The sequence below is a fragment of the Lontra canadensis genome, unplaced genomic scaffold, assembly GCF_010015895.1.
Source record: "Lontra canadensis isolate GAN:19392208 unplaced genomic scaffold, GSC_riverotter_1.0 scaffold7, whole genome shotgun sequence".
Classification (NCBI taxonomy): domain Eukaryota; kingdom Metazoa; phylum Chordata; class Mammalia; order Carnivora; family Mustelidae; genus Lontra; species Lontra canadensis.
Genome location: NW_022631001.1, coordinates 32,861,778 through 32,885,119, shown reverse-complemented (window position 1 = coordinate 32,885,119; position 23,342 = coordinate 32,861,778). Strand labels below are relative to the sequence as shown.

The window sequence follows — 23,342 nt, the reverse complement described above, 5'->3', positions numbered from 1 at the left end:
CAGTTCACCAGCAATTTCTCTGTTGTGTCCTGGCCCAGCCAAGATGGAAAGCCCCTTCACCACCTGACTTTCTAAAGAAAATGCACCCGGATGAAGCAAGGCGGCCAGGGGCTCGGGGGAGAGCACATCTCTGCAGTGTGGAGAAACCTGAACGGGTTGATATTCCCTCACCAGTGATGGACAGATGAACATCATGTGCTTCTAGGTGTGACACCCCCAGAAGGACACACGACCTGTGCAGGACCCCTCTGGGAATACAGAATCTAACTCAGGTGACACAGTAAGGTAGAACCATGAGTAGAACCCAGGTCTGTGTCGCTCTGAAATCCAGCCTCTCTCCAGCTCAGCACTTTTGAAGGACATTGACTCCTTGTGATCTCGGGCTGGGAGGGCAGCCACACTGGAAAGAAGACATTCACCCTGTCCCTTTAGCCATCTTATAGCTCACCGTGCTATGGGCAGTACAGGGCCTCGGGACGCAGGGGTGAAATCTCCTGCACCCCTTCTTGGATCCCCTGTGTGTTCCTGGTAAGCGAGTATTTCGGAGGCAAATGGCCTCCAAATGGGAACAGAGAGCCCAGTTTGGCAGCACCAACAGCAGCGCTGGTTCCTCTTCTGCACTGGTTCCTCTTCTCATCCCGGGCACCCTCCCCCCAACCCCCCAAAACCAGCCTGTGGGCTCAGAGGGCGTCTTCCCCAGGGAGCTGGCCCACGGTGGCCCATCAGGAGGGCAGGGGGCCTGAGATCAGAGCGGGGGGGAATGTACAAAATGGGGCCCAGGGAGGCCTGCTCCCAGAGACCCCGTGTGGGCTGCAGGTCAGAGCAAAGCATCGACTGAGGGGAAGAGGCAGGGTAGCAGGGACAGGAAACGAGGGGTTCGGATGGGGAGGGAGAGTCAGCTGCTAGCCTCAGGGGCTGAAAGGAAAGGGGGCTGCCTGCCCCTTCCTGCTCCCCACACCTTGCTGGCTCTCAGTGAGGCGCTGTGGACCGCTATTGAGGAGGTGGACCCAAACGGGGGGAAGGCCTGCGTTCCTGTGGGTACACAACCCGAAGAAGCCGTGTGCTACGTCTGCGTAGAGGAGGGATCTGAGGCTAGCTCCGGCTGGCATTCCCTGCCCACCGCGGCTTAGCCTCGGTGTGGGGCCAAAGACGCAGCAGCCTCAGGCCCGCAGAAGCTGAGCATAAGACTGGAGCGGTCACGGCCTTTCCTCCATAGCAAGGTGAGGCGTGGACATGCAACTGGCTGGGGATGGGGACAGAAACACATGGAGACGAACACGTTTGATGTCCAAATGTAAAGGGGAGCCAGGGTGGGTACTGAACCACATCCTAGAAGAGGCATTCCAGTGTGGACTTGGATCCTCCCCTTCTCTGCAAAGAGAGGGGTTTGGACTCCCTGACCTCTAGGGACTAGCCAGTTCTAGCATTCTAGAGGCACTACGGTTACCAAGAGTCAACAGTACAAATCTTGTGTGTCGAGTGGAAGCATTTTACTTATAGAACAGCTGCCCATTTCCAGCTTCCCAGAAGGTTCACTTGTGCTCTTTTGCAATCAACCACCCCGCCTACCCCAAGGTCACTCTACTTCTGATTTGGAAATCCACAGATTAGCTTTGCTGGTTCTGGAAATTACTATAATCACGCAGAATGTTCTCCGGTTTCTTTGCTCTACGTGATGTCTGTGAGATTCATTCATGTTTTCCCATCCTTCAGTGATGTGTTATTTCTCATTACAACGTAGTGTCCTTTGAATACACCGGTTCGTCAGTCTCCCCGCTGGTGGGCGCTGGGTGGTTTCTGCTTTGGGGCCATCCCGGCAAAGCTGCTGTGAACGACCCTCCCGCAGGGTCTTGGTGGGGACACGGACCTCAGTTCTCCTGGGGGTGGAACTGCTGACTGCTAGGCACATGCTGTTTTTAGCTCTAGTAGATATTACCAAATAGCTTCCCCAAGCAGGGACATGACTTTTATGGGCCTCAAAATGAGTATAAATAAACAAGGAAATAGAGGGGAAGAGAAAGAAACATATTCCTTAAACAATTCCCAGGACTGATCTTTTCGATACATTTTGAGTACCTGCGGTGAACTGGGGACGGCTGGGCCTCGCATCTGCCGCACGTGCTCGCGGCCTCAGGTTAGCCTGATCCCAGCTCCGAGGGCCACGGTGCCTTGCGGGCCTCGGCTGAGGGTACGAGGCTCTGCCAAGCACAGCAGGCGCCAGTACAAGGCCCAGCAATGCTGGGCAGTGACTCTGAACGAACAACTCGTTCCTTACCAGCTGCTCAACGGTTGTGAGAGACCCTCTCTCTCATGCAAAGAAAATGAAGCTCATGGTAACTTTCGTATTTCACACCTCAGCAACCTGCAACACAGAAAGACTTTAAAACATACCAAGCAATTCCCTCCGGATCTTCGTGGAAAAGGCAAACTCAGGGCACCTGGGTGGCTCAGTGGTTAAGCGTCTGCCTTGGGCTCAGGTGCAGGAGGCCTGCTTCTCCCTCTCCCACTCCCCCTGCTTGTGTTCCTTCTCTTGCTATCTCTTTCTCTGTCAAATAAATAAAATGTTTGTTTGTTTTTTTTTTTAAAGGCAAAATGACCAGAGTTTCTGAAGCATAGCATCCCACGCCGGCTGTGCCAGGCCTCCTGCCCCCGGCTCTCTGCCAGCTACCAGAGCAGGCGGCCTCTCGCCCTCCCGTTTCTACCAAACAGGACAACTCCTGGGACTCCTTTTTTTTTTTTAAGATTTTATTTATTTATTTGACAGACAGACACACTGAGAGAGTGAGCACAAGCAGGGAGAGTGGGAGAGGGAGAAGCAGGCTCTCCACTGAGCAGAGAGCCCGATGTGGGGCTCAATCCCAGGACCCTGGGATCATGGCCTGAGCTGAAGGCAGACGCTTAATGAGTGAGCCACCCAGGCACCCCAACTCCTGGGACTCCTTGAGGGAAAACCCTGTGTTCTGGGCACTAGAACTTGCCTTTCTGTTGAGCAGGTCTTCTCAATCTTGGCACCACCGACAGCTCAAGCCAGAGGACTCTTGGCTACAGGGAAGCGTCCCGTGATTGTAGGAAGTTCGGCAGCATCTCTGGCCTCTACCCAACTAGACTGCCAGTAACAGTACCAGTTGAGACAACCACAAATGTCCCCACACATTGCCAAATATCCCCTGGGGGAGCGGGGGGCGCAAAAGTGTCCCCTGTTGAGAACCACTACAGTAGAGAAAGATGTTTAAGAAAACACTAGCGAGTGTGTTCTCTCCTTCTAGAAGGGAAAGATCAGCTTTCCAAGACACAATCAAGCTGGCCTGAGTGAGTGGGCTGGCTTAGCCCACAGTAGGCATTTTAGTCTTGGCAACCATGTGAGACCAAAACAAAAAACCACACTATTTACTCTGGTAAAAGTGAAAGAAAAACCAAAAGGCATAAAAAGAAAATTCAGGAAAGCAGAGGTTAAGAGGATTTGGAGGTAAGAGCAACAATGAGGGAGATATCTTAAAAGTTCCCGTTTGTGAGCGCACACATCTGCCATGGTTTCCCACAGGAGTGACTCAAACACCAAACATAAGGACTTGGTTCACCTCATGACAGCACTCGTCTGGGGGTCCAAGCTCCAAACTCAGGGTTTTCAGGGAGTATCCCTCAACTCAAGTCCATCTCATTATGTGAAAATATATATACACAAAACCTCACCCTGTTCTATTAAATCAGGCAGTTTAAAATGCATGCTGTTCTTGTGTTTTTATTTTCTAAGTCCATTTTACTAAAAAAAAAAAAAAAACGCAAAAAACAAAAAAACCAAACATACAAAACATTTTTAATATATCTTAGAAAATTGGCAAAAAATTAAGTTCAGCATATTACATTGTACAATATTTAGGTAAGAATGTTTGCAAATTATAAATATTTGTTCTCTCTCAACATAGGACATCATAAAAATACATTTTTAAAAACTTTCTTCATGTGTAATTCCTATAAATGATCATATCCCTATTTATTAAGAAAAGGCCTGATTATAACAAGCATTCACAAACTCCTGAAATTTTCTGTACAGTAACTACAAAAGAAAAAGCAACGGGGTCTGGCAGCAGGTTGACCCTCCAGACCATTTTAAATATTAGAAAGAATTCAGTTAGTATCAAATTACCACTCCAATGGGGCTTAGTTCATCTCTGTGCTGTCTTTCACTCCTCAGGATCTATCAGCCAAAGCACTTGCTCCCTTGAGTTGGGGCCACCGGGGCCAGGACGTGGATCAGCGGCAGCGCATTGGGCAGAAAGCCCCGCACAACTGCATTGGGGACCACCAGCGGGGACAAGGGTCACATGTCGCCAGGACGGCCGGAGCAGCGGTCGCAAGCCTCCCGGGCAGTGGCAGCCGCAGCAGACCAGCGGGCTGGTTTAGAAGGCTGCGCTCCGAGACAGGGACCTGCTGCCACAGAGGAGGGAGAGCGGGCCACAGCCCCACCCCGTCTCCGACGGCGGCTGATGGTGCCCCCCTCCCCCCCGCACGGTGTGTGCATGGCCCAATTCCCATGAGCACCTGAGGGAGCTAAAGGGAATTTTCAGAAGCTGAAGTTTTCAAGGAAAGAGTAGATAAAGAGCTTGATAGGGTCGAATTTTTTTTCTTTTCAGGTGAGCCCTGATTTTTCAGGCAGAGAAATCAGAAGGCTTCCTTAATATATTGACCTGATAGGAGGCGCAAAAGGAAGAAGGTCAGAAGCGGCAAAGCCAGTTCCTGTGTCTTTAGCATCGAGCTTTCCAGCTCCACGGGGCTGTGCCCCCGACGGGCCCTGCCCCTCGTCACCCCCTCACTCCGTGCTCTTCTTCCCCTTCCAGCTCTTCTCTCTCTCTTCCAGTTCTGCCTGGGTGAAAGCCGCAGGGCCCCAGTTAGTGATCAGGTGAGGGTTTTTGGAACCTAAGGGACAAACATACATTAAATATAGGAAGTACCATACCCTTCAGTTAACATAACCATTTCCCCACAGATAAAACAGTCCCTTTCTCCTTTATTTCTCCTTTGAGGAATACCCATCAATGTCATACCCGCCAAAACCACCAGAAGACGAATGCAAAGGGAATTCCTGGGCCTTCTTATCTATTACAGGGCAAGTTACTCAGAGCAATTGACCCCAAACAGTTTGGTTTCTATGTATTTGGACTAATGAAGACTTTTAGCACAATTCAAACACATAAATAAAACAGAGGAAAAAATTGGGAAAATATCTGATTACTCTAAGGAGTGTGTTACCTGGCTCTATCAATCGAATTAATCCTTCGTGCTGGGCCACTTTGTCCTTCCAGCTCTTGGTCTTACTAGTTGCCATCTCCAGCTTCTTCTTAACTCCCTGGAACACAAGGAGATTTTGGATGATGCAAACACAACAGGAGTTCAAGAGCCAAATAAAAGATGACTGGGTGCTTACTATATGATTGCGGGTTATTCCAGGAAATCCTCCCTCTCTCTCAAGAGTAGGAACTCTTATTACCCCCATTTTACAGATGTGGAAACCAGATGCAGAGAGCTTGAGTAACCTGCCTGAGGTCAGCTAGAGGACCTACTCACGCTGCTACACATGAACGGGTAAGACCCCCGTGTGAGCATCATGGTCGCCACTCCTCGGCTCCAAACGCCGCCTCCCCTGTCCTGCGTGTGACAGCAGGTAACTCTCCTTGCCAGTGGGCACCATTAAGGTTGGTCAGTAAAGGGCACTGAAGGGACACTGGAGGAAGGGCCTCTGCTTCCGGGTTCCACTGGACCCTTCTCGAGAGGTTGCTGAGAACCTGCTGCTCTTCTCAGCAGCTCCTGTGGCAGGGGGCACCCCAGGGGCTCACCCCGTGCCCAGAGGACAGCCTCCCAGTCATAGCTCTTCTGCCATGCTCTCTCCAAGGAGGTCGGGATCACAGCCATGGGCATAAGCGGCAAGGATCAAGGGGGACCCTCTTCCAGCTGGGTCCCCTGCCTCAGGCGCAGAGGCATGGGCTGCTTCCTGTACCTGCCATTGCTGCCTCCTTAGAGTCTTCACTGCCTAGCAGGCAATCCCCTCATTGTGGCTAATAACTGCTTATAGTAGACCTCTCCTGTTCAAATTACTGTGTGCCTTTTGACTGGACTTGACCTGATCCCCCCTCACCACCTATAAAAACTACTACTTCTCACAGCTAGGCAAAATTCTCACTAAAGCCTCTTACAGCTAAGCAACTGTTATTCTTTCTAAATGTTTTAGTTTTTACTTTAAGTCCAGTTAGTTAAGCAAGAGGGCTAGATTAGTTTCGGGTGCTTAAACGTTTGTTTTGGAAACCTGAAATCCAGGCATCACCTCGTACTGCTCCAGCGCCTGCTTCCGCTCGAGCTCCAGCTGCGCCAGCTGCTCCATGGCTTCCTGCAGGGCCCGCTCTTTCATGACGCGCTGATTCTCCAGCTCCTGCTTCTCCGCCTCGGTCGTCTGAATGGCCTGCTGCTGCTCCAAGTGCCACTTTTCCAGTTCAGCCCTCTTGGAAGACTCTTCCTCGAGCAACCTGCGACACAGAGCTCTCGGGATCTAACCTGCCCAGGCGCCCACACCCTGGCGGATGCCAGAGCCCCCGAGGCCATCTCAGCCAACCCTCTTCTTTCACAAGGAAGAAACGAGCCACAGAGGCCCACATTCCTAAAGCTGGTAAGGCGACCCGTGCCACCTGTCCTGCTCCTCTCGGTTGCACTCTTGTTGGAAAACAAATTAACATTTATGAGAGGTTTACTGTGCCACAAACTGGGCCAAGAACTAAGTGTATTTTCCCAAAGAATCCCCACAATAAACTTAAGTGCTATCAGCATTCATAGTTCAACGATGAAGAAAGTGAGGCACAAAAGCTAAGTGACCTGTACCACGTCATTCACCCGGCAGGTGGGAGGGCCAAGTTGTGAAATGTGCCTGGGCTGCTGTAACAGCAAAACCTCTCTCATCTTGTACAGACCTACGACCGAGGACAACGCTAACAAACTAATGAAGTGAGGGAAGAAGGAGCCAACAGAAGGCAGACTAAATCAGCTCCCATTTGGCTGAACAATCACTACATGTATGTCACTCCCTTGACTTCTCGACTGCTAACCCATCAGTTCCCCAAGGTACTGTCATCCCTCCAGATGAAGCAATAAAAAATCAGGGTGTTTGTAAGTACATTACACAGCTAGTAGTGGATTTTTCACCAAGGTTTGTGTGACTCCAAAAGGTTATCTTTGAGTCACAGGCTGCCTATCTAAAATATCGAGCTACAGAGGCGTTTAAATAAACTGAGGTACAGACCAAACCTGTACCAAGTACAGACGGTGTGGTTAGATGCCGGCCCAGGACCAACACACCTCCAGTGGCCCGACCATCAGCACACTCTTCCAAAGCCAGCGAGAGAAGGAGTAAAGTGACGGACCAGACGGCCTCGTGTCGCCACTCCCAGCCTCCCTGCTTCGAGAACTCCCTCTGCGACACCCTGCAGGGCACTTATCCGACCACCGTCTGAGGGATGGCCCGCCCACTGCTTCACGAATCCAGCAAGTTTATTTATAGGCAGCCGTGGAAAGTTCTTCCTGGACTAGGAAGAGCTCTCCCATCTACTGCCCCTAGTCCTACACAGGACCGGCTACTCCCTCCTTCCGGAGTATAAGACCCACAGCTGAACACAACACTGCAAATGTGCTGTGACCAGTGTCCGTCCACCCACTCAACATGTGCATGTATGATGCACCTTCTGTGTGCTTTTCTAGGCACTGGGGATACAACACGGAACAGGAAAGGCCTATTTCTTCATCCTAGTGGTAAGAGTATAGAAGGGGATGCACGTTTACAGGTGTTCAGGCTGCCCGGTCTGAATCCCCTTCATGTGTCCAAGGAATCTGCACAATGGGCATCTTGATGGGAAGCAGGGCCCATCTCCCACTACGGAAGCCAAGGCCAGACCCCTGCCCTCCTGCCCCTTGGCAGCCAGGGCACAGTGGAAGCCCGAGCTGGGCCTGCCTAAGCAGATGCATTAGGAAGAAACGAGACTCTGGAACTTGGACTCTGAAGCAGCCGACACAAAAGAGCAGAGACAGTGGAGACTTTTATCTTGCTGGAGGTGGGAGCATCCTGTGTTGAGTGACAGCAGAAGGCGTGGGGACCAAAACATGGTGCCAGTGCTGACATCAGTGGCATCCTCAGTGGGCTCTCTCCCCAGCCTGGCTGGTGCTGTGGCTGGGCTGCTCGGCCTTGGTTCATGCCTGTGTCAGACCTGGCCACCTGCCTGCTCTACACAGATGGAAAGCCTGTCTAGGGCCCTAGAAGCCAGGGTCTTCCAGGGTCCTAGACCGAGAGTAAACAAGTTGGCCAGCCAGGCCTCCAGGGTCTCTCCGGTCTGGCAGACACTCCTCCCTCTTCACCAGAATGTTAGTCATTCCTAGAAACAACATTTGCCCCAGCGAAGCACATAAAGACACGGAGACAAACAGATCTGGCACCTGGCCTGAAGCTTCCGCACAGTCTCCTCGTCTTGCCGGGCCTGTCTCTCATCCTCCAGGGCCTCCTGCAGCTTTAGGTACATGTCTTCCAGCTCCCGGACTCGCTGCAAATACTGTTCCAGTTCAGAGGACTTCTGGGCAACTTGTTCTTCCATCTGCTGTCTGATCTGATGGCATGAAAGGGTCAAGTTACACTCAGGCTGACTTTATCCCCAGGGAACGTCTCCCGCTCGCAAGGGGCTGCTCCCTATGGCCAGCCCGTGCCGCAGCCCAGCAGGGTGGGCAGGGCCCCGTCGCGCACTCCCAGACTGAAGATGGAGCAAGGAGAACACCGCAGCCAATACCAACACTGAGACCGCACACACAGTCGGGGCCACAGGCTAAGCCCTCATGCTGTCTTTCTGCCCAGGGAACATTCCATCCCTTCCACTCCACACTTTAAGATTCAAGTCAAGAAAAAAAATCGTTTCCCTGAATAATTTCTCTTTAAATTCTTTTCTATTATACAACCACAACCTCTTTACCCACAGTCTTCTCTAAAAGGAATGAACCTCTGCCCAGTTAGAACAGCCAGAGGGAGGGTTAAAGGGGAAAGGGACGACTGACCAGCAGCCAGCGACTCCTCTTACCTGGCTGCCTCCAGGCCCCTCTTCTTCCTCCCTGGGACACATCCAGCCTTGGGGGGACTCAAGCACCCAAGTTAGCACCCTAACAAGTATATGGGTTCTCCTTTCTGTATTAAACAGTTTTGAATCTCAAAAATTGGAAGACAAGGATATCTGAATGTAACAGCACACACATCAGCATATGTGTTCGTGGTTTATAAAATATTCTCACTCACTTCCTCGTCCTAAGAGTCATGAGAGATCACATGACAACACCTCCAATGTAAAGAGAAAACTTAAGCTCAAAAGCAGGAGCAGAGAGGAAAGAATCCAGCTCTTCTGGCTGTGAGTACAGCGCTCTTTCCCCCAACAGCTGCTTGCCTATGAACTTTTCTCTCCTAACACGAATATATCTATCTCAACTCCAAGCAACAAAAACTTAATAAATGTCACCAGCATCTATTTGATGGGCACTGGGCTCAGTACTCTCCCATACATTACAACTCGGCATAAGACCTGTGTTCCAATGAACTAGCTAACCACCTCCAGCAACCTGGCTCTTGGGTGTCTTGGGGGATGAATCAGAGCTGCTAAGAGAAGCAGACCGGAATTCATATGTTCTCATGATTTCAGAACCTCCCACTTTGCTCATGACAGAAGAAGAATGTCATGGAACCCGTGCTTTCTTTTTCCATAGCTACTTATTTTCCAAGCCAGGACTCTTTGAGAAGGAAAAAGAATGCTGTTAATAATTATATCAGGATGGCAAGGACTAGCCCAGCAAACCAAGACATACAGTCATCCTAACCACAGTACTTATCACCCCATTCCATGAATTTCTATTCTGGGGTACTAAAAGCAAGGCTTATGTCTTTTACCTTTATATCCTTGGCCTGGTGCCTGGCACCTAGAAGGTGCTCAATAAGCCCATACTGAATGAAGAAATGCAGAACTTCCCCATGAGCCCCCTGCAGGTCAGAAGCATAGCCCAGCTGACAAGCTGGCCTCCCTCCAGCCTCCCAGGCCTTGGTTCCTCCCTCTTCACCCAAACTGGCTCTTTGAGCGAATGTAGCAGGTCCCAGGTTCCCAGCTGTGTGGCACTCACAAGCTTCTCTCGCTCCAGCTCTGTGCTGAACCTGGCCTGTAGTTCCACTTGAGTCTGAAGACGTTTCTTTTCTTCTGCTGCTGCACGAGATGCTGCTTCTTCCAGTTTCTACCCAATCAAAAACCCACCCCCAGAAAAGCAATAAATATTAGAGTGAAGGTGCATTAGGAAAGAAAAATGGTGGCACGTGGGTGGCTCAGTCGGTTAAGCATCTGACTTTGGCTCAGGTCATATTATCAGGGTCATGGGATAAAGCCCCACATTGGGCTCCACTGGGCACAGTCTGCTTGGGATTCTCTCTCCCCGCTCCCTCTATCCCTCCCCGCTGTTCGATTTTGCATGTTCTCTCTTGCTAATAAATAAAAACAAAGTCTCAAAAGACCTATCTTTACACTTCAAGGAACCAGAAAAAGAAAAAAATGAAGCCCAAAGTTAGTAGAAGGAAAGTAACAATGACTAGAGCAGAAATAAATAAAAGAGACAAAAAAGATAAGAGAAGATCAGTGAAACTAAGCTCGTTAGATAAACAAATTGACAAGATAAACAAATTGACAAGTCTTTAGTTAGACTCACCAAGGAAAAAAGAGGATTCAAATAAATGAAAGAGATGTTACAAAGGATACCACAAACTACAAAGGATCATAAGAGATTAGGAATAATTATACACCAACAAATCAGACAACCTAGAAGAAATTTACAGATTCCTAAAAACATACAACCAATTTGATTACTAAAAGGAGATTCAATCAGTGATCAGAAACCTCCCAACAAACAAGCTGTCCCAGGACCAGTTTTACTAGTGAATTCTACCATACATCCAAAGAAGAAGTAATGTCTATTCTTCTCAAACTTTCCCTCCAAACTCATTTTATGAGGCCAGTGTTACCCTTCTATCAAAAGCAGATACAAGAAAAGAAAATCAGGGGCTAGTATTCCTGATGAACACAGATGCAAAAATCCTCAATAAAATATTAGCAAACCAAATTCAACAATACTTTAAAAGGATCATATACCATGATCAAGTGGGATTTATTCTTTTGTATAATCTAAATTTTTGAGCCATATGATTATATTATCTATAAAAAGATTATATATTTTCTAAAGAAACCACAGTAGAAATAAAAGTTATTTTTAAAAAATTATGAAAGAAGGACAACAAGCCCAGATTTCCACCTCACTCTTCTAACATCCACTACTGCCATGTGTACAGTGGATGAAGGAAGCAGTGATCACATACTACAGGTGCTCATCCTAGCCTGTTATGGGAGTTTTTAAAGAAAACACATTACAGCAGAAAGGCAAGATGCAAGAGTGATTCAGGAGGAAGAGCAACAAGACCTGAGAAGCTGCTTTTAGAAAGTAGGTATGTCGGAGCACCTGGGTGGCTCAGCTATTAAGTGCCTGCCTTCAGCTTGGGTTATGATCCTGGAGTCCCGGGATCGAGCCCCACATTGGGCTCCCTGCTCAGCAGGGAGTCCGCTTCTCTCTCTGCCCTTCATCCTGCTCATGCTATCTCTCTCTCAAATAAATAAATAAAATCTTAAAAAAAAAAAAAAAAGAAAGAAAGAAAAGAAAAAAGAAAGTAGGTAAACTCTCTAGAAAACAGTATGGAGAGTCCTCAAAAAGTTAAAAGTAGGGCTACCCTATGACCCAGCAATTGCACTACTGGGTATTTATGCAAAGGATGCAAACATCGTGATTCTGCACCCCAAAGTTTATAGCAGCAATGTCCACAATAGCCAAAATATGGAAAGAGCCCAGATGTCCATCAACAGATGAATGGATAGAGATGTGGTATGTATACACTCGACAATCAAAGAGAAGGAACTCTCGCCATTTGCAACAACATGGATGGAACCAGAAGGTATTATGCTACGCAAAATAAGTCAGAGGACAAATGCCATATGACTTCACTCGTACGTGGAATTTAAGAAACAAAACAGATGAACATAGAAGAAGAGAAGGAAAAATAAAATAGATGAAAACAGAGATGGGGGCAAATCATAAGAGACTCTTAACTACAGGAAACAAACAGGGTTGCTGGAAGGGAGGTGAGTGGGGATGGGGTAACTGTGTGACGGGCATTAAGGAGGGCACATGATATAATGAGTACTGGGTGTTGTATGCAACTGATGAATCACTAATAATATACTGAAACTAATAATCTACTGCATGTTAACTAAATTGGATTTAAATTAAAAATTTAAAAAAGAAAGGTATGATGAATAGGAACAACTTTATAGCTTCGTACACCCACATTAATTCCTAAGGTTACAAAAGTACTAGGAAATTCTTTGTGAATCTACTCAGAGGATGTCAGCACAAAGTGTGGCATCTCCATAGACTAGAAAGGGAGAACCCCACCAGGAATGTGGGGGCTTATACTGTGAGTATCTCCCATACTCCACAGCAAAGGTGCTACAAAAGAGGAGACACAAAAGGGTCTTTGATCTTGTGGATAGCAGGTGCTCACTGATTCAAGGCAGAAATAAGGAGAGCGGCCATACAATGAGGACCATCACCTCCAGAACCACGATACAGCTGAGCAACAAGGTTTTCCAATGAATGTCAATTATCCTATACAATCAATAGTACTTGATCTCCTAGCCCAGAGATGGAAGGAGAAATTGACCCAGACTATATATCTTTGATTCCAAATGGTAAGTGAGACCCACAGTTCTATACTAAGAGTATTCATGAGTAAAGCTAAGGGGGGGGGGACTAAAAAAGCAACACACCACGCCCAGGTCACCAAAAGTGACCTTGACATCGAGGAAATAAAATTTCTCATCTTTCTCTGACAAAATTCAACTGTGCTCACTATTCTTATAAATGTTCTTGTCCGGTCAATGAAATGCCTTGCTGACCTGAGACCCTCATATTTTCAAGGCTGGGAAAACCAGGATGTCTCACTCAGCAATCTAGATACACTTTCTGAGAAAATAATTTACCAAAGCAGCTGTCTAAAACTGCACGCACCTGGTCTTGGCAGACCCAAAGCTTGTCAGGAAGGTAGCTGTGGCCCCTACAAGGGAAGAGAGAGCCCCCCAAGCCCAGCGTCCACGCCCACCTTCCTCACGGTCTCCAGCTCCTGCTGCTTGTTTTCGTTGGCAGCCTGGAGCTCCTTCATCTGTCGCTCCAGCTCCTCCTGCTCAGCCAGCAGCTTTTTCCGAAGTTCTTTCCGACGCTGGCGGGCTTCTTTATGTGGCGGGGGGCTGCCCAACTTCAACAGATGGATAGTAGAATGAATGGCTATAAAAGGTGTAGGACAGAAAAAGGGATGGACTGTTTATTCTCCGTAAGCCTAAAATGCGGATGGCATACTGGGAAGAAAACCAGAGGCCCAGTGGACTTTCTGCTTCTGCCACTGAGTGCTGGCCCGCCCTTCCGTAACTCATAACCTGCAGCATCGGTCTCCTTATCTCTGAAATGAAAGATGTGATCTCCAGAGTCCCTTCGAGCTCCAAAATTCCGTAACTGCGTATCTATTCTTAAACAGATACTTGATACGGGAATAGTGCACGCATTTGAAGAACTTACAACACTTTCAATTCCCTTCTCTGTATTTCTTAAAAGGCCAAATAAGAACAAGAAGTAGTAAGAGCTGAGATTCAAACTTCCTGATATCTGATTTGCTACATGCTGGGTTTAGTCTGCCCTTATCTATGCCTTATGAAACCATATCCTTATACACTCCCTTCCTGAGATGGTAAGAGTAGCTACCATTTATTGAATACTTGCTATATGTGTATCTTTACATGCATCATCTCATTTTTATGTATTTTCCTGATTATATTAATTAATTTTTTGAACAGCTATTACTTTCACATTGTTCAAATTCAAAAGCATGGAAAGACATACAGGAAAAGTCTCCCTCCTGCTCCTATCCCAAGTTCTGGCTTCCCCTCTCCATTACCAATTAATGTTAACAGTTTCTTGTGCATCTTTTCCAGAGATATTTTAAGCATATACAAATAAATATGCTTATGCATCTTCCATCTTCTTTTGACATAATACACTCTTCTGAGCCTTGGTTATTTTCACTTAATTTATCTTAGATAGCTTTCTGTATCAGTATATAAAGCATTATACAGGGCACCTGGGTAGCTCAGTCGGTTGAGTATCTGCCTTCGGCTGGAGTCATGAGCCCAACGTCTGGGATTGACATCAGGTTCCCTATTCAGCAGGGAGTTTTCTTCTCTCTCTCTCCCTCTCCCCCTCCCCCTGCTCATGCTCTCTCTCATTCACACACACACACACACACACACACACACACACTCTCTCTCTCTCTCTCTCTCTAATAAAATCTTTTAAAATAAGTAAAACAAATAAATAAAACATTATACATACTGTACAGAACCCCATTGTGTTTCTTCTATCATTTATTCAACCATTTGCAATTAATGGACATTTAGGTTATCTACAATCTATCACATTTCTGCAATGATGTGCCATTTTTTTTTTATTTTTTTAAAGATTTTATTTATTTGACAGAGAACACAAGTAGGCTGAGAAGCAGGCAGAGAGAGGAAGGGAAGCAGGCTCTCCGCTGAGCAAAGAGCCCGACATGGGGCTCGATCCCAGGACTCTGGGATCGTGACCTGAGCCAAAGGCAGAGGCTTTAACCCACTGAGCCACCCAGGCGCCCCTGATGTGCCATTTTTTAAATGTGCAAGTGTATCTTCATTATCTGTTAACCCTCACAAAAACCTTAAGAGGTAGGTACTATTTTTTTAAAAGATTTTATTTATTCAGACAAACCACGAGAGACTGTGGACTCTGAGGAACTGAGGGTTTGGGAGGGGAGGGGAGTGAGGGGTTGGGTGGGCCTGGTGGTGGGTATTGTAGAGGGCATATATTGCATGGAGCACTGGGTGTGGTGCATAAACAATGAATTCTGGAACATTGATAAGAAATTAAAAAATAAAAATTTTAAAAAATTATGTATAACTTCACTTGAAACAACAAAGAAGACTTCTGTCAGTTAAAAAAAGATTTATTCATTTGAGAGACAGAGAGGTAGTGAGAGCATGAGCAGGGAAGAGAGGGAGAAGCAGGCTCCCCACTGAGCAAGAAGCCTGATGTGGGGCTCAATCCCAGGACCCTGAAATCATGACCTGAGCCAAAGACAGAAGCTTAACCCACTGAGCCACCCAGCTGCCCCAAGATGTAGGTACTATTATTATCCCCATTCTATGGAAAAGGAAAAACAGCTACAAAATTCATAATTCAAGTGACCTAGGAAAGAGGATTTAAACCTAGGTGCACTTGCCTCAAAACCTTAAGCCACATCAAAATGACCAAAATTTTCAGTATAATTGTACTTATGTCCAAATATATCATATTCAGAAGCTCCTTTCATGACTAAAAAAAAAAAAAATCTCATATGTAGTGTTTCATTCTTTATTAATTTTAGAATACTTTATGTTATTAAATCAAAAGTTTATGTTCTTGAAATAATTATTTAAAACTAGTGATTTCTTATGAAAATAACAGATCTTTTTTTTTTTTAAATAACAGATCTTAAAAATTACTGGAAATATTCAAAAGTGATTGCATTATTCCTCTTTCGTTTTCTGTTTATTAAAAATTCAAGATGATGGGGCGCCTGGGTGGCTCAGTGGGTTAAGCCGCTGCCTTCGGCTCAGGTCATGATCTCAGGGTCCTGGGATCAAGTCCCACATCGGGCTCTCTGCTCAACAGGGAGCCTGCTTCTCTCTCTCTCTCTCTCTCTCTCTCTGCCTGCCTGCCTGTCTACTTGTGATCTCTCTCTGTCAAATAAATAAATAAAATCTTTAAAAAAAAAAAAATTCAAGATGGTCACTTCAAAATCCTTCTAGTCCTTAAAAGTAGAAGTTCCATTCTCTTTAAATAGTAAAGGTTAATAACACCTAAAATACCCAGTCTATAATTTTCCCATAAGCTTATTATGCAAATGAAACTGATGAAAACTTTGGGAACTCTTCTTAATTTGTTTTTCTTTCAGCTACTATGCTGCAGGCAGAAAAGAGAACAATGAGAGAACAATGCCTTTAGCATCTTTAATGAGATTAAAATACAAAGTCAGAGCTCTCAAGTTATATCATGACAAATAATAAAAACTGTCTTACCCTGAATCCACTCCTGTTTCTTCTTCTTATCTGAGGCACTGATTTCAAAGGTCTTATCAAAACATTTTATGAGAAAAAGACATTTCTTCCCATCTTTGTCAGGCAAGGACTAACACAGAAAGCAAAATCGGTTTTTTAAAATTTTATTTTTAAGCATTTAAATTTAATCTCAATTATTTATACAAATCCGGCTGAAATTCAACATCAACAAAAAATGTCTGTAAGAGCATATTTATGATTTACAAAATGCTACTCTCTAGGCAACATTACCTATGGTAACAATGACCCCTGATTAGGATACTTGATCTGGACTGCGAGAACCACCCAACATCTGATAGGGACACCATGTCCCTTTCCTGAGCACAGGGACTCTTATATGTGAGCACATCCCTTACAGGAACCCTGGAAGGTATATCCACATTGTTACAACAGGTACTGACCCAGTGCGCTATTAGACTACTAAGCCAGGGTGATTCCCATGTCCGCCTGATGCAGATCAGATCTTTGCACTTGGGCTGTTATTAAGAGCAAGCTGTAGCTCCTGTCCTATATCCGTAAGTATACTGGTATGGCCTATGGTAAATCTTGTGAGTCTCCATGTTTAGCTGAATCTAAGAAGACCCCTTCGTGGACAGTGCACACCCTGGGGTATTAATATAGCTACACTATTTCATCTATCAAAATATACTGTCACTTATGAGCAAGATTTTAGGTAATTTAAATGTTCTTCATCAAATACAGATGTGATGATAGTTCAGATATAAATTAAAAACTCAAAATTTATGTTTCTTGAAGACTTCACTTCTTTACAGAATTAACAGCAATGAATAAGGTGTCCTGACTGAAAGTCACCTAAAATATTCAAAGATAATGCTTGTATTTTCTTTAATTTTATTTATTATACTCAAAATGGCCCAGATTTCCTCATATATTCATGATTTCAAACACTGTCTTACTGAATACTTTTGCGTTTTCTTTTTTATAACTCCATTTTATTCAAGAAATGTTTCCTTAAATGTTCAAATAAATCTGATGTAATCCCTATACTTTATTCATGAGACAAAAAATAAATTCACATCACAAAAAATTTTTGTCAGGTTATCTTGGTTTTGGTTCAGAAAATCTGCAACTGTATGCCTATACTATTTTCTAAGTATTAATTTTAAGATTATTTTAAGGTTCTATAATCTAGAAGCAAGATAAAAGACTTCAGCAGCAGGGGGCAGCATCAGAAAGAGGTAACAAGAGACTCATACCTCCACACAGCAGTTTTCATCCAAGAGAATGTCTCCTTTCTTATCTTTCAGATCCTCACTCACATAATAAGAAATTATGTTGGGTTTTAGTACAAACCAACGTTCAGTCCAGTTTTTCCGTTTATGGCCTTTTTTCATCATGTAACCCTACGAAAGATTAAATCTGGTATAAATGCCTGGCCTTTTATCTATTGGAGCCAATATCAGTGGTTCTTGACCTTTGTGGATCTGAACCCACTAAGGATCTATGAAGGCCGGGGGCACTAAATCCAGTCAAATACACGCATATGTGTGTTTACACAGAATTCTGGACATGCAGAGACAACAGTCCACCCCACTCCCCATCCCCCAGTGCTATATACATATAGCCTTAGAAATCCTGGTGCTAAAAGCATTGTGATTTTTTAAATTCTTTTTTTTTTTAAGACAGGGAGAGATCATCTTAACCAGGCTCCACACCCACTATGGAGCCTGACATGGGTCTCAATCTCATGACCCTGAGATCATGATCTGAGCCAAAATCAAGAGCTGGATGCTTAACTAACTAAGCCATCCAGGTGCCCCTGGATAATAAAAAATTATATATAAACTTTTTATAGTGATTCTCAGTAAATTAAAATCTCAATCAATGAAAAGAGTAAACTTGGCCAAATATATCTTTCAACCAAAGGCACCAACCTAGCCTTCTACCGACCTCTCTCTCACTACTCTGGAGGAAGAACTCTGCTCCAGATGAACAGAAAAGGAATAAGCAGTTAGGATTCTGGCTTCTAAATGTAGCTTCTACACTCACACTTCATCTAGGTCTATACTTCCTTCCCAGATAGCAGTCACGAAGGTGCATAATTCATATTGTTACTTAAACAAAATGAGACATTATTACAGGCCAAGCCCTTCGGGGTTGTTTGAGAATAGCTGACCTTTTTTCTTTTTTTAAAGATTTATTTATTTATTTATTTGAGAAAGTGCTCATGTGCTCAAGGGGGTGGGCAGAGGGAGAAAGAATCCTAAGCAGACGCCTACGGAGCACAGAGCCTAGTGTAAGGCTCCATCTCACCACCTCAAGATCATGACCTGAGCCAAAACCAAGAGCGAAACACTTAACTGACTAAGCCACTCAGGAGCCCCAAGAATAGCTAACATTTAAGTATTAAATGTACAAGGGCTGATGGCCTATAGTAGACTATACATTATCATTAAATATTTATTACCTTGCTGTATCATTTGATTATTATGCCAAGTTCTAATCATATACTTGTTCAGTTTCCTAATCCTTGGACATTTAAGTAAAAGCTATCTCATACTGAAATTCACCTGTAGTCTGATTATCCTGCCATCCTGGTGGGCCTAGAACTTTTTGGACAGAGACCATGTCTCACACTTCTTTTTAGTACTAAAAACCTAGACAAATGAAACCTCAATTAATGTTTATTGATGGGAATCAATTAGGGAAAAAGAGCAAAGACAACAGTATCACCTGCTGAATAAATAAAAGACCAAGGTAAGGAAATCCCAACTTGGAGTTATTATTCAGTATAATAATTAAGAAATCTGAAAGAGCCACTAAAAAATATATAATTATATAAATTCTATTAAACATTAAGCTTTGCATATGTGTATCAGATGCTATGGAGGACATAATCTATAAAATAAATGCAATTTTGCTATATAAAGGTATTTATCCCCAAAATAAGGGTATTTTTCCGATTTTATAAAATATACAATCAGGGGCACCTGGATGGCTCATTGGGTTAACCCTCTGCCTTCGGCTCAGGTCATGATCTCAGGATCCTGGGATCGAGCCCCGCATCAGGCTCTCTGCTCAGCAGGGAGCCTGCTCCCCCACCTCTCTGCCTGCCTCTCTGCCTACTTGTGATCTCTATCAAATAAATAAATAAAAGCTTTAAAAAAAAAATATATATATATATATATAAAATCATATACATACGTTCATGAATAGACTCATATAAAGTAGTAAGTTCAATAACAAGGAAGGAATAAAGAAGAAAATAAAATTTACAGAAATCCCACAATCCAGATCACTTTTATTTAACATTTTGGTGACCATCCAAGGGGTTGCAAGATACTTCCTGTTCAACAACCTGCTTTTTTCTCTGAACAATATGCCATAAGGATCTTTCAGATCAACAAATATGGCTGTACACATAACATTAAAGTACTTCAAAAATAGTAAGAAATGTGTTCACTTAACCAGTACTTTCAAAATAGTAATTTCCTAATGCTTAAGCATACTTTAAAATTGTATCGGTAATTTTTTTTTAATTAAAGCCTTATACAAGACTAGGAAAATAAGAAACTTTATTCCTGTTCTAATCAGTGTAAAAGTATAAATGACTTGTACTCGATGAAAATATCTTATTTCAAACATACATTCTAAAGGTGAGGAGACAGGACTCTTACCTGTTTCAACACATCTAATATAAGCTCATTAAAGACTTCATTAATCGCCATGGACACTGTCTGCCGATCCATGCCTTTGCTGAACTGTCCATTTCCAATAAGCTCAATCAGTTCCCACACAGAAAGGCCATCTTTACTGTCATCAAAGTTGATTTTATAATGTTCAAATTGTTCTTGCTGCCAACCTCCTCCCATAGCTTCTGTAAGTTTCTTAAGCAGGTATTCAATCTGTACAAAGAAAAATGTAAAAGTATTAATTCCTAGTTAAAAAAAAAACTTTTAAACTTAGATATATATCTATGTTACTAACACTGATATGGTCAACTTAGGAAATGTTTTTTTCCAGTTACAAAAGCATATCTTTAAATAATCATGATATTATCATGGGGAAAGGTATGGATACACTGGTCTTATACTAACCTTATAGAACAAGTAAAGGTTTCAAAAACTGATAACCCTCTAAAAGTACAGTGTATCAGTATGCAAACTGCATACATACAGTACCATACACAAACTAACTGATGTGATTTTATTACTCTCTGTTGGATGAGTATTTCAATATACCAGAATACTGATTTTACTGAACTAATATGCAAGTACTAAATTAAATTAAATAAGCATTTCAAAGTAGAATGTACAAGTTAGTCCTCAATTTACAAATTTTCCACATAACCAATTATTTGAAAATTATAATGCTTCCTCCCATTATAACACTGACAATGTCGGCAACAATGGCTGAACTTCTAGCCCACGCTGGAAAAGCTTATGAAATCCTGAAACACATACCTTTGTGTAGAAATACAGTAGAAAATATTGTTATTGATGTAGCAGCAGATGAATAAAAGAGTGAGGCAGTAATACTCACTGAATGAAAAATTGGTATCTTATCTTCCAGAAAGCCTAGGTTTCCTACAGCGCTCTTGAATTCAACAGGTCCAAAAATAAACAAATGAATCGCTACTACCTTCCAAATGGCTTCCCCTTCTATTACTGATTTCAGCTGGCAACACCACCATTCGTCCATGCCAATCCTTGTTCCCCCCTCCTTTATACCAAAAATCAGTGATAATAACCTACTGCTTTTACTTCCCTAGATCAGTGTTTTTCAAACTGTACATTACAACCCAATATAAAATCGACGTATTAGGTAATAACCACCATTTTCCTTAATGGAATGAAAATATTTGAGTTCACCTATAATAAAGATAAATGTTTTGTGATAAGTTTGGCTTTGTGGTGTGTCTATGTATGCTGGGTCATGAAATAAAATACTTATCTTCCTACGGATTACAGTCAAAAGAGAATGAAAAACGTTGTCCTAGCAGTTCTCAAATCCATCCCTTCCATCTGCCTTGGTTCAGCCTCCCAGTTGGTATCCTTGACTCCAGCATTGCTCCCTTGCATCTATACTGTTAGAGAGATTCTTCTAAAACACAAGCTGAGCCTGTCACCTCCCTCTTTAAATCCTGTCTTGGCTCTGTGTCACCTCAAAGATGAAGGCCAAGCTCTTCTGCGTCCCTTGGTGAGCACGACCCTCCCAGCCCCACCCCGGCTTACTATCTATCTCCAACATGTCTTCCCCCATGCCCACTGCAGACTTTACACTTCACCATACACAGATCAGAAGTCTCGAGCTTATTCTGTAAAGGGTTAGGTAGTAAATGTGTTGGGCTTTGTGCATCTCTATTATAATTTACTCTTTGTTTTTGTTGGTTTTTTTTTTTTACACTTTAAAAATGTAAAAACTATTCTTAGCACATGGGCTATACAAAAATAGGCTATGGGCTAGATTTAGCAATGAGCCATAGTTTGCCAACACCTGCCATATATTATAAAAAGTTTACCAACTTAACACACTTTTTTATGCTTCTATGCCTTTCCCCATGCTGTCCTCTCTGTTTTGAATACCTCTCTTCATTTTTATATCCAGCTAACTGGTATTTGTTCAAAATCTGTATCATGTAGGATATTCCTACTTAAAGTGAGGTATGTGGAACAACGGCAACAGCACCACTTAGAAGCCTGTTAGAAGTGAAGAATCTTGGACCCTACCAAAGATGCAAAAATCAAAATCTGCATTATAACAAGAACCCCAGGTACTTCCCCATGCACACTGATCCTGGAGAAGCACTGCTCTAGCAAAACTGCTCTGACCAACCTTAATCCAAGTCAGGTGGTCTTCTATGTCACTGAACTTAGCATACCATACTGAAATCATCTCTTTTCTTCCTTACCATTTTCTGAATTCCTTATACAAGGGACCATGTCCCACCCATCTTTGAATCTCCAGAAATCAGCATCATACCTAGAATGTGGTAGAGTTCAATTAATGTTTATTAAACTGAAATAAACTAAGCTAAGCCTCAATTTTTCATCTATGAAATGGACATAGTAACACTTGTCATAAAGAACTACTATGGGGATAAAATGAGACAAGTACTAATTATTTTGTATAGTGTCTGACACAATATGTATCCTATCAACATTACTTCCTTTTGCACTGAGTGAGTGGTGTTTTATTCAAACATTTAAAATTACATTTTAGGGGACACCTGGGTGGCTCAGTCAGTTAAGCGGCTGCCTTCGGCTCAGGTCATGATCCCAGGGTCCTGGGATCAAGTCCCACATTAGGCTCCTTGCTCAGAGGCGAGCCTGCTTCTCCCTCTGCCTCTGCCTGCCACTCTGCCTGCTTGTGCTCTCTCTCTGACAAATAAATAAATAAAATCTTTTTAAAAAATAAAACAAAATAAAATTACATTTTAGAGAGCATTTATGAAATAACATAAAGAAGAATGTAAAATTAAATTTACTTATAACTTCCACTGCATAAAGAGTCCACAAATATTTTGACAAATACTAGAGGAAAACATAGAAACAGTAAGTCTAATTTGTTACAGATAAGATTGTGAGTTAATTTTTCTTTCTTTCCTTTGCACTTCCGCTCATTTGGTTGTACTGATGTCTGTGAAATAATGTATTTTAGCAGAGAAAGAAGACCAAAAATAGGAAAAATGTGCTTGCAAAGAAATGTACATCCACAAAATATCACAGAGTCAAAATATCAAGAGTTCTATGGATTTAATTTGATAGAATACTATAAATAAGTCTTCTGGTGTGGAAATGATCTTCTCTTCTAAATCTAGCGTATGGTAGACAATCAACAATGTTTACTTATTGGAGAAAAAACACACTTAGATCTTTCCTTTCTCTTGTTGGAAACAGATCATGTACTATTAAGCTTATCAGACGTTATTACTTTCTTGGCTTTTAAATAGAAGTATAGGGATGGGAGAGGGGGACTGGCTATCTCAGTCCGTAGAGCATGTGACTCCTGATTTCAGGTCGTGAGTTCAAGACCCACGTTGAGTAAAGCTTACTT

General features: G+C 43.5%; 1 protein-coding gene across 3 annotated transcripts in view; it reads right to left on the bottom strand.

The window, feature by feature from the left end:
* Positions 1-4,501: 4,501 nt before the first annotated feature.
* SWAP70 (switching B cell complex subunit SWAP70) overlaps positions 4,502-23,342 on the bottom strand; it is a 61,457-nt gene continuing 42,616 nt past the window's right edge. For all 3 annotated transcript variants that reach the window (XM_032853451.1, XM_032853452.1, XM_032853453.1), the window contains 9 exons: positions 19,964-20,191; positions 17,543-17,689; positions 16,287-16,395; positions 13,247-13,428; positions 10,177-10,284; positions 8,467-8,633; positions 6,317-6,515; positions 5,248-5,344; positions 4,502-4,914 (listed from right to left, as the gene is read on the bottom strand). In XM_032853451.1, coding sequence (XP_032709342.1) covers positions 4,808-4,914; positions 5,248-5,344; positions 6,317-6,515; positions 8,467-8,633; positions 10,177-10,284; positions 13,247-13,428; positions 16,287-16,395; positions 17,543-17,689; positions 19,964-20,191 — 1,344 coding nt within the window. In that variant the 3' untranslated portion in view covers positions 4,502-4,807. The remainder of the gene's footprint in view (positions 4,915-5,247; positions 5,345-6,316; positions 6,516-8,466; positions 8,634-10,176; positions 10,285-13,246; positions 13,429-16,286; positions 16,396-17,542; positions 17,690-19,963; positions 20,192-23,342) is intronic.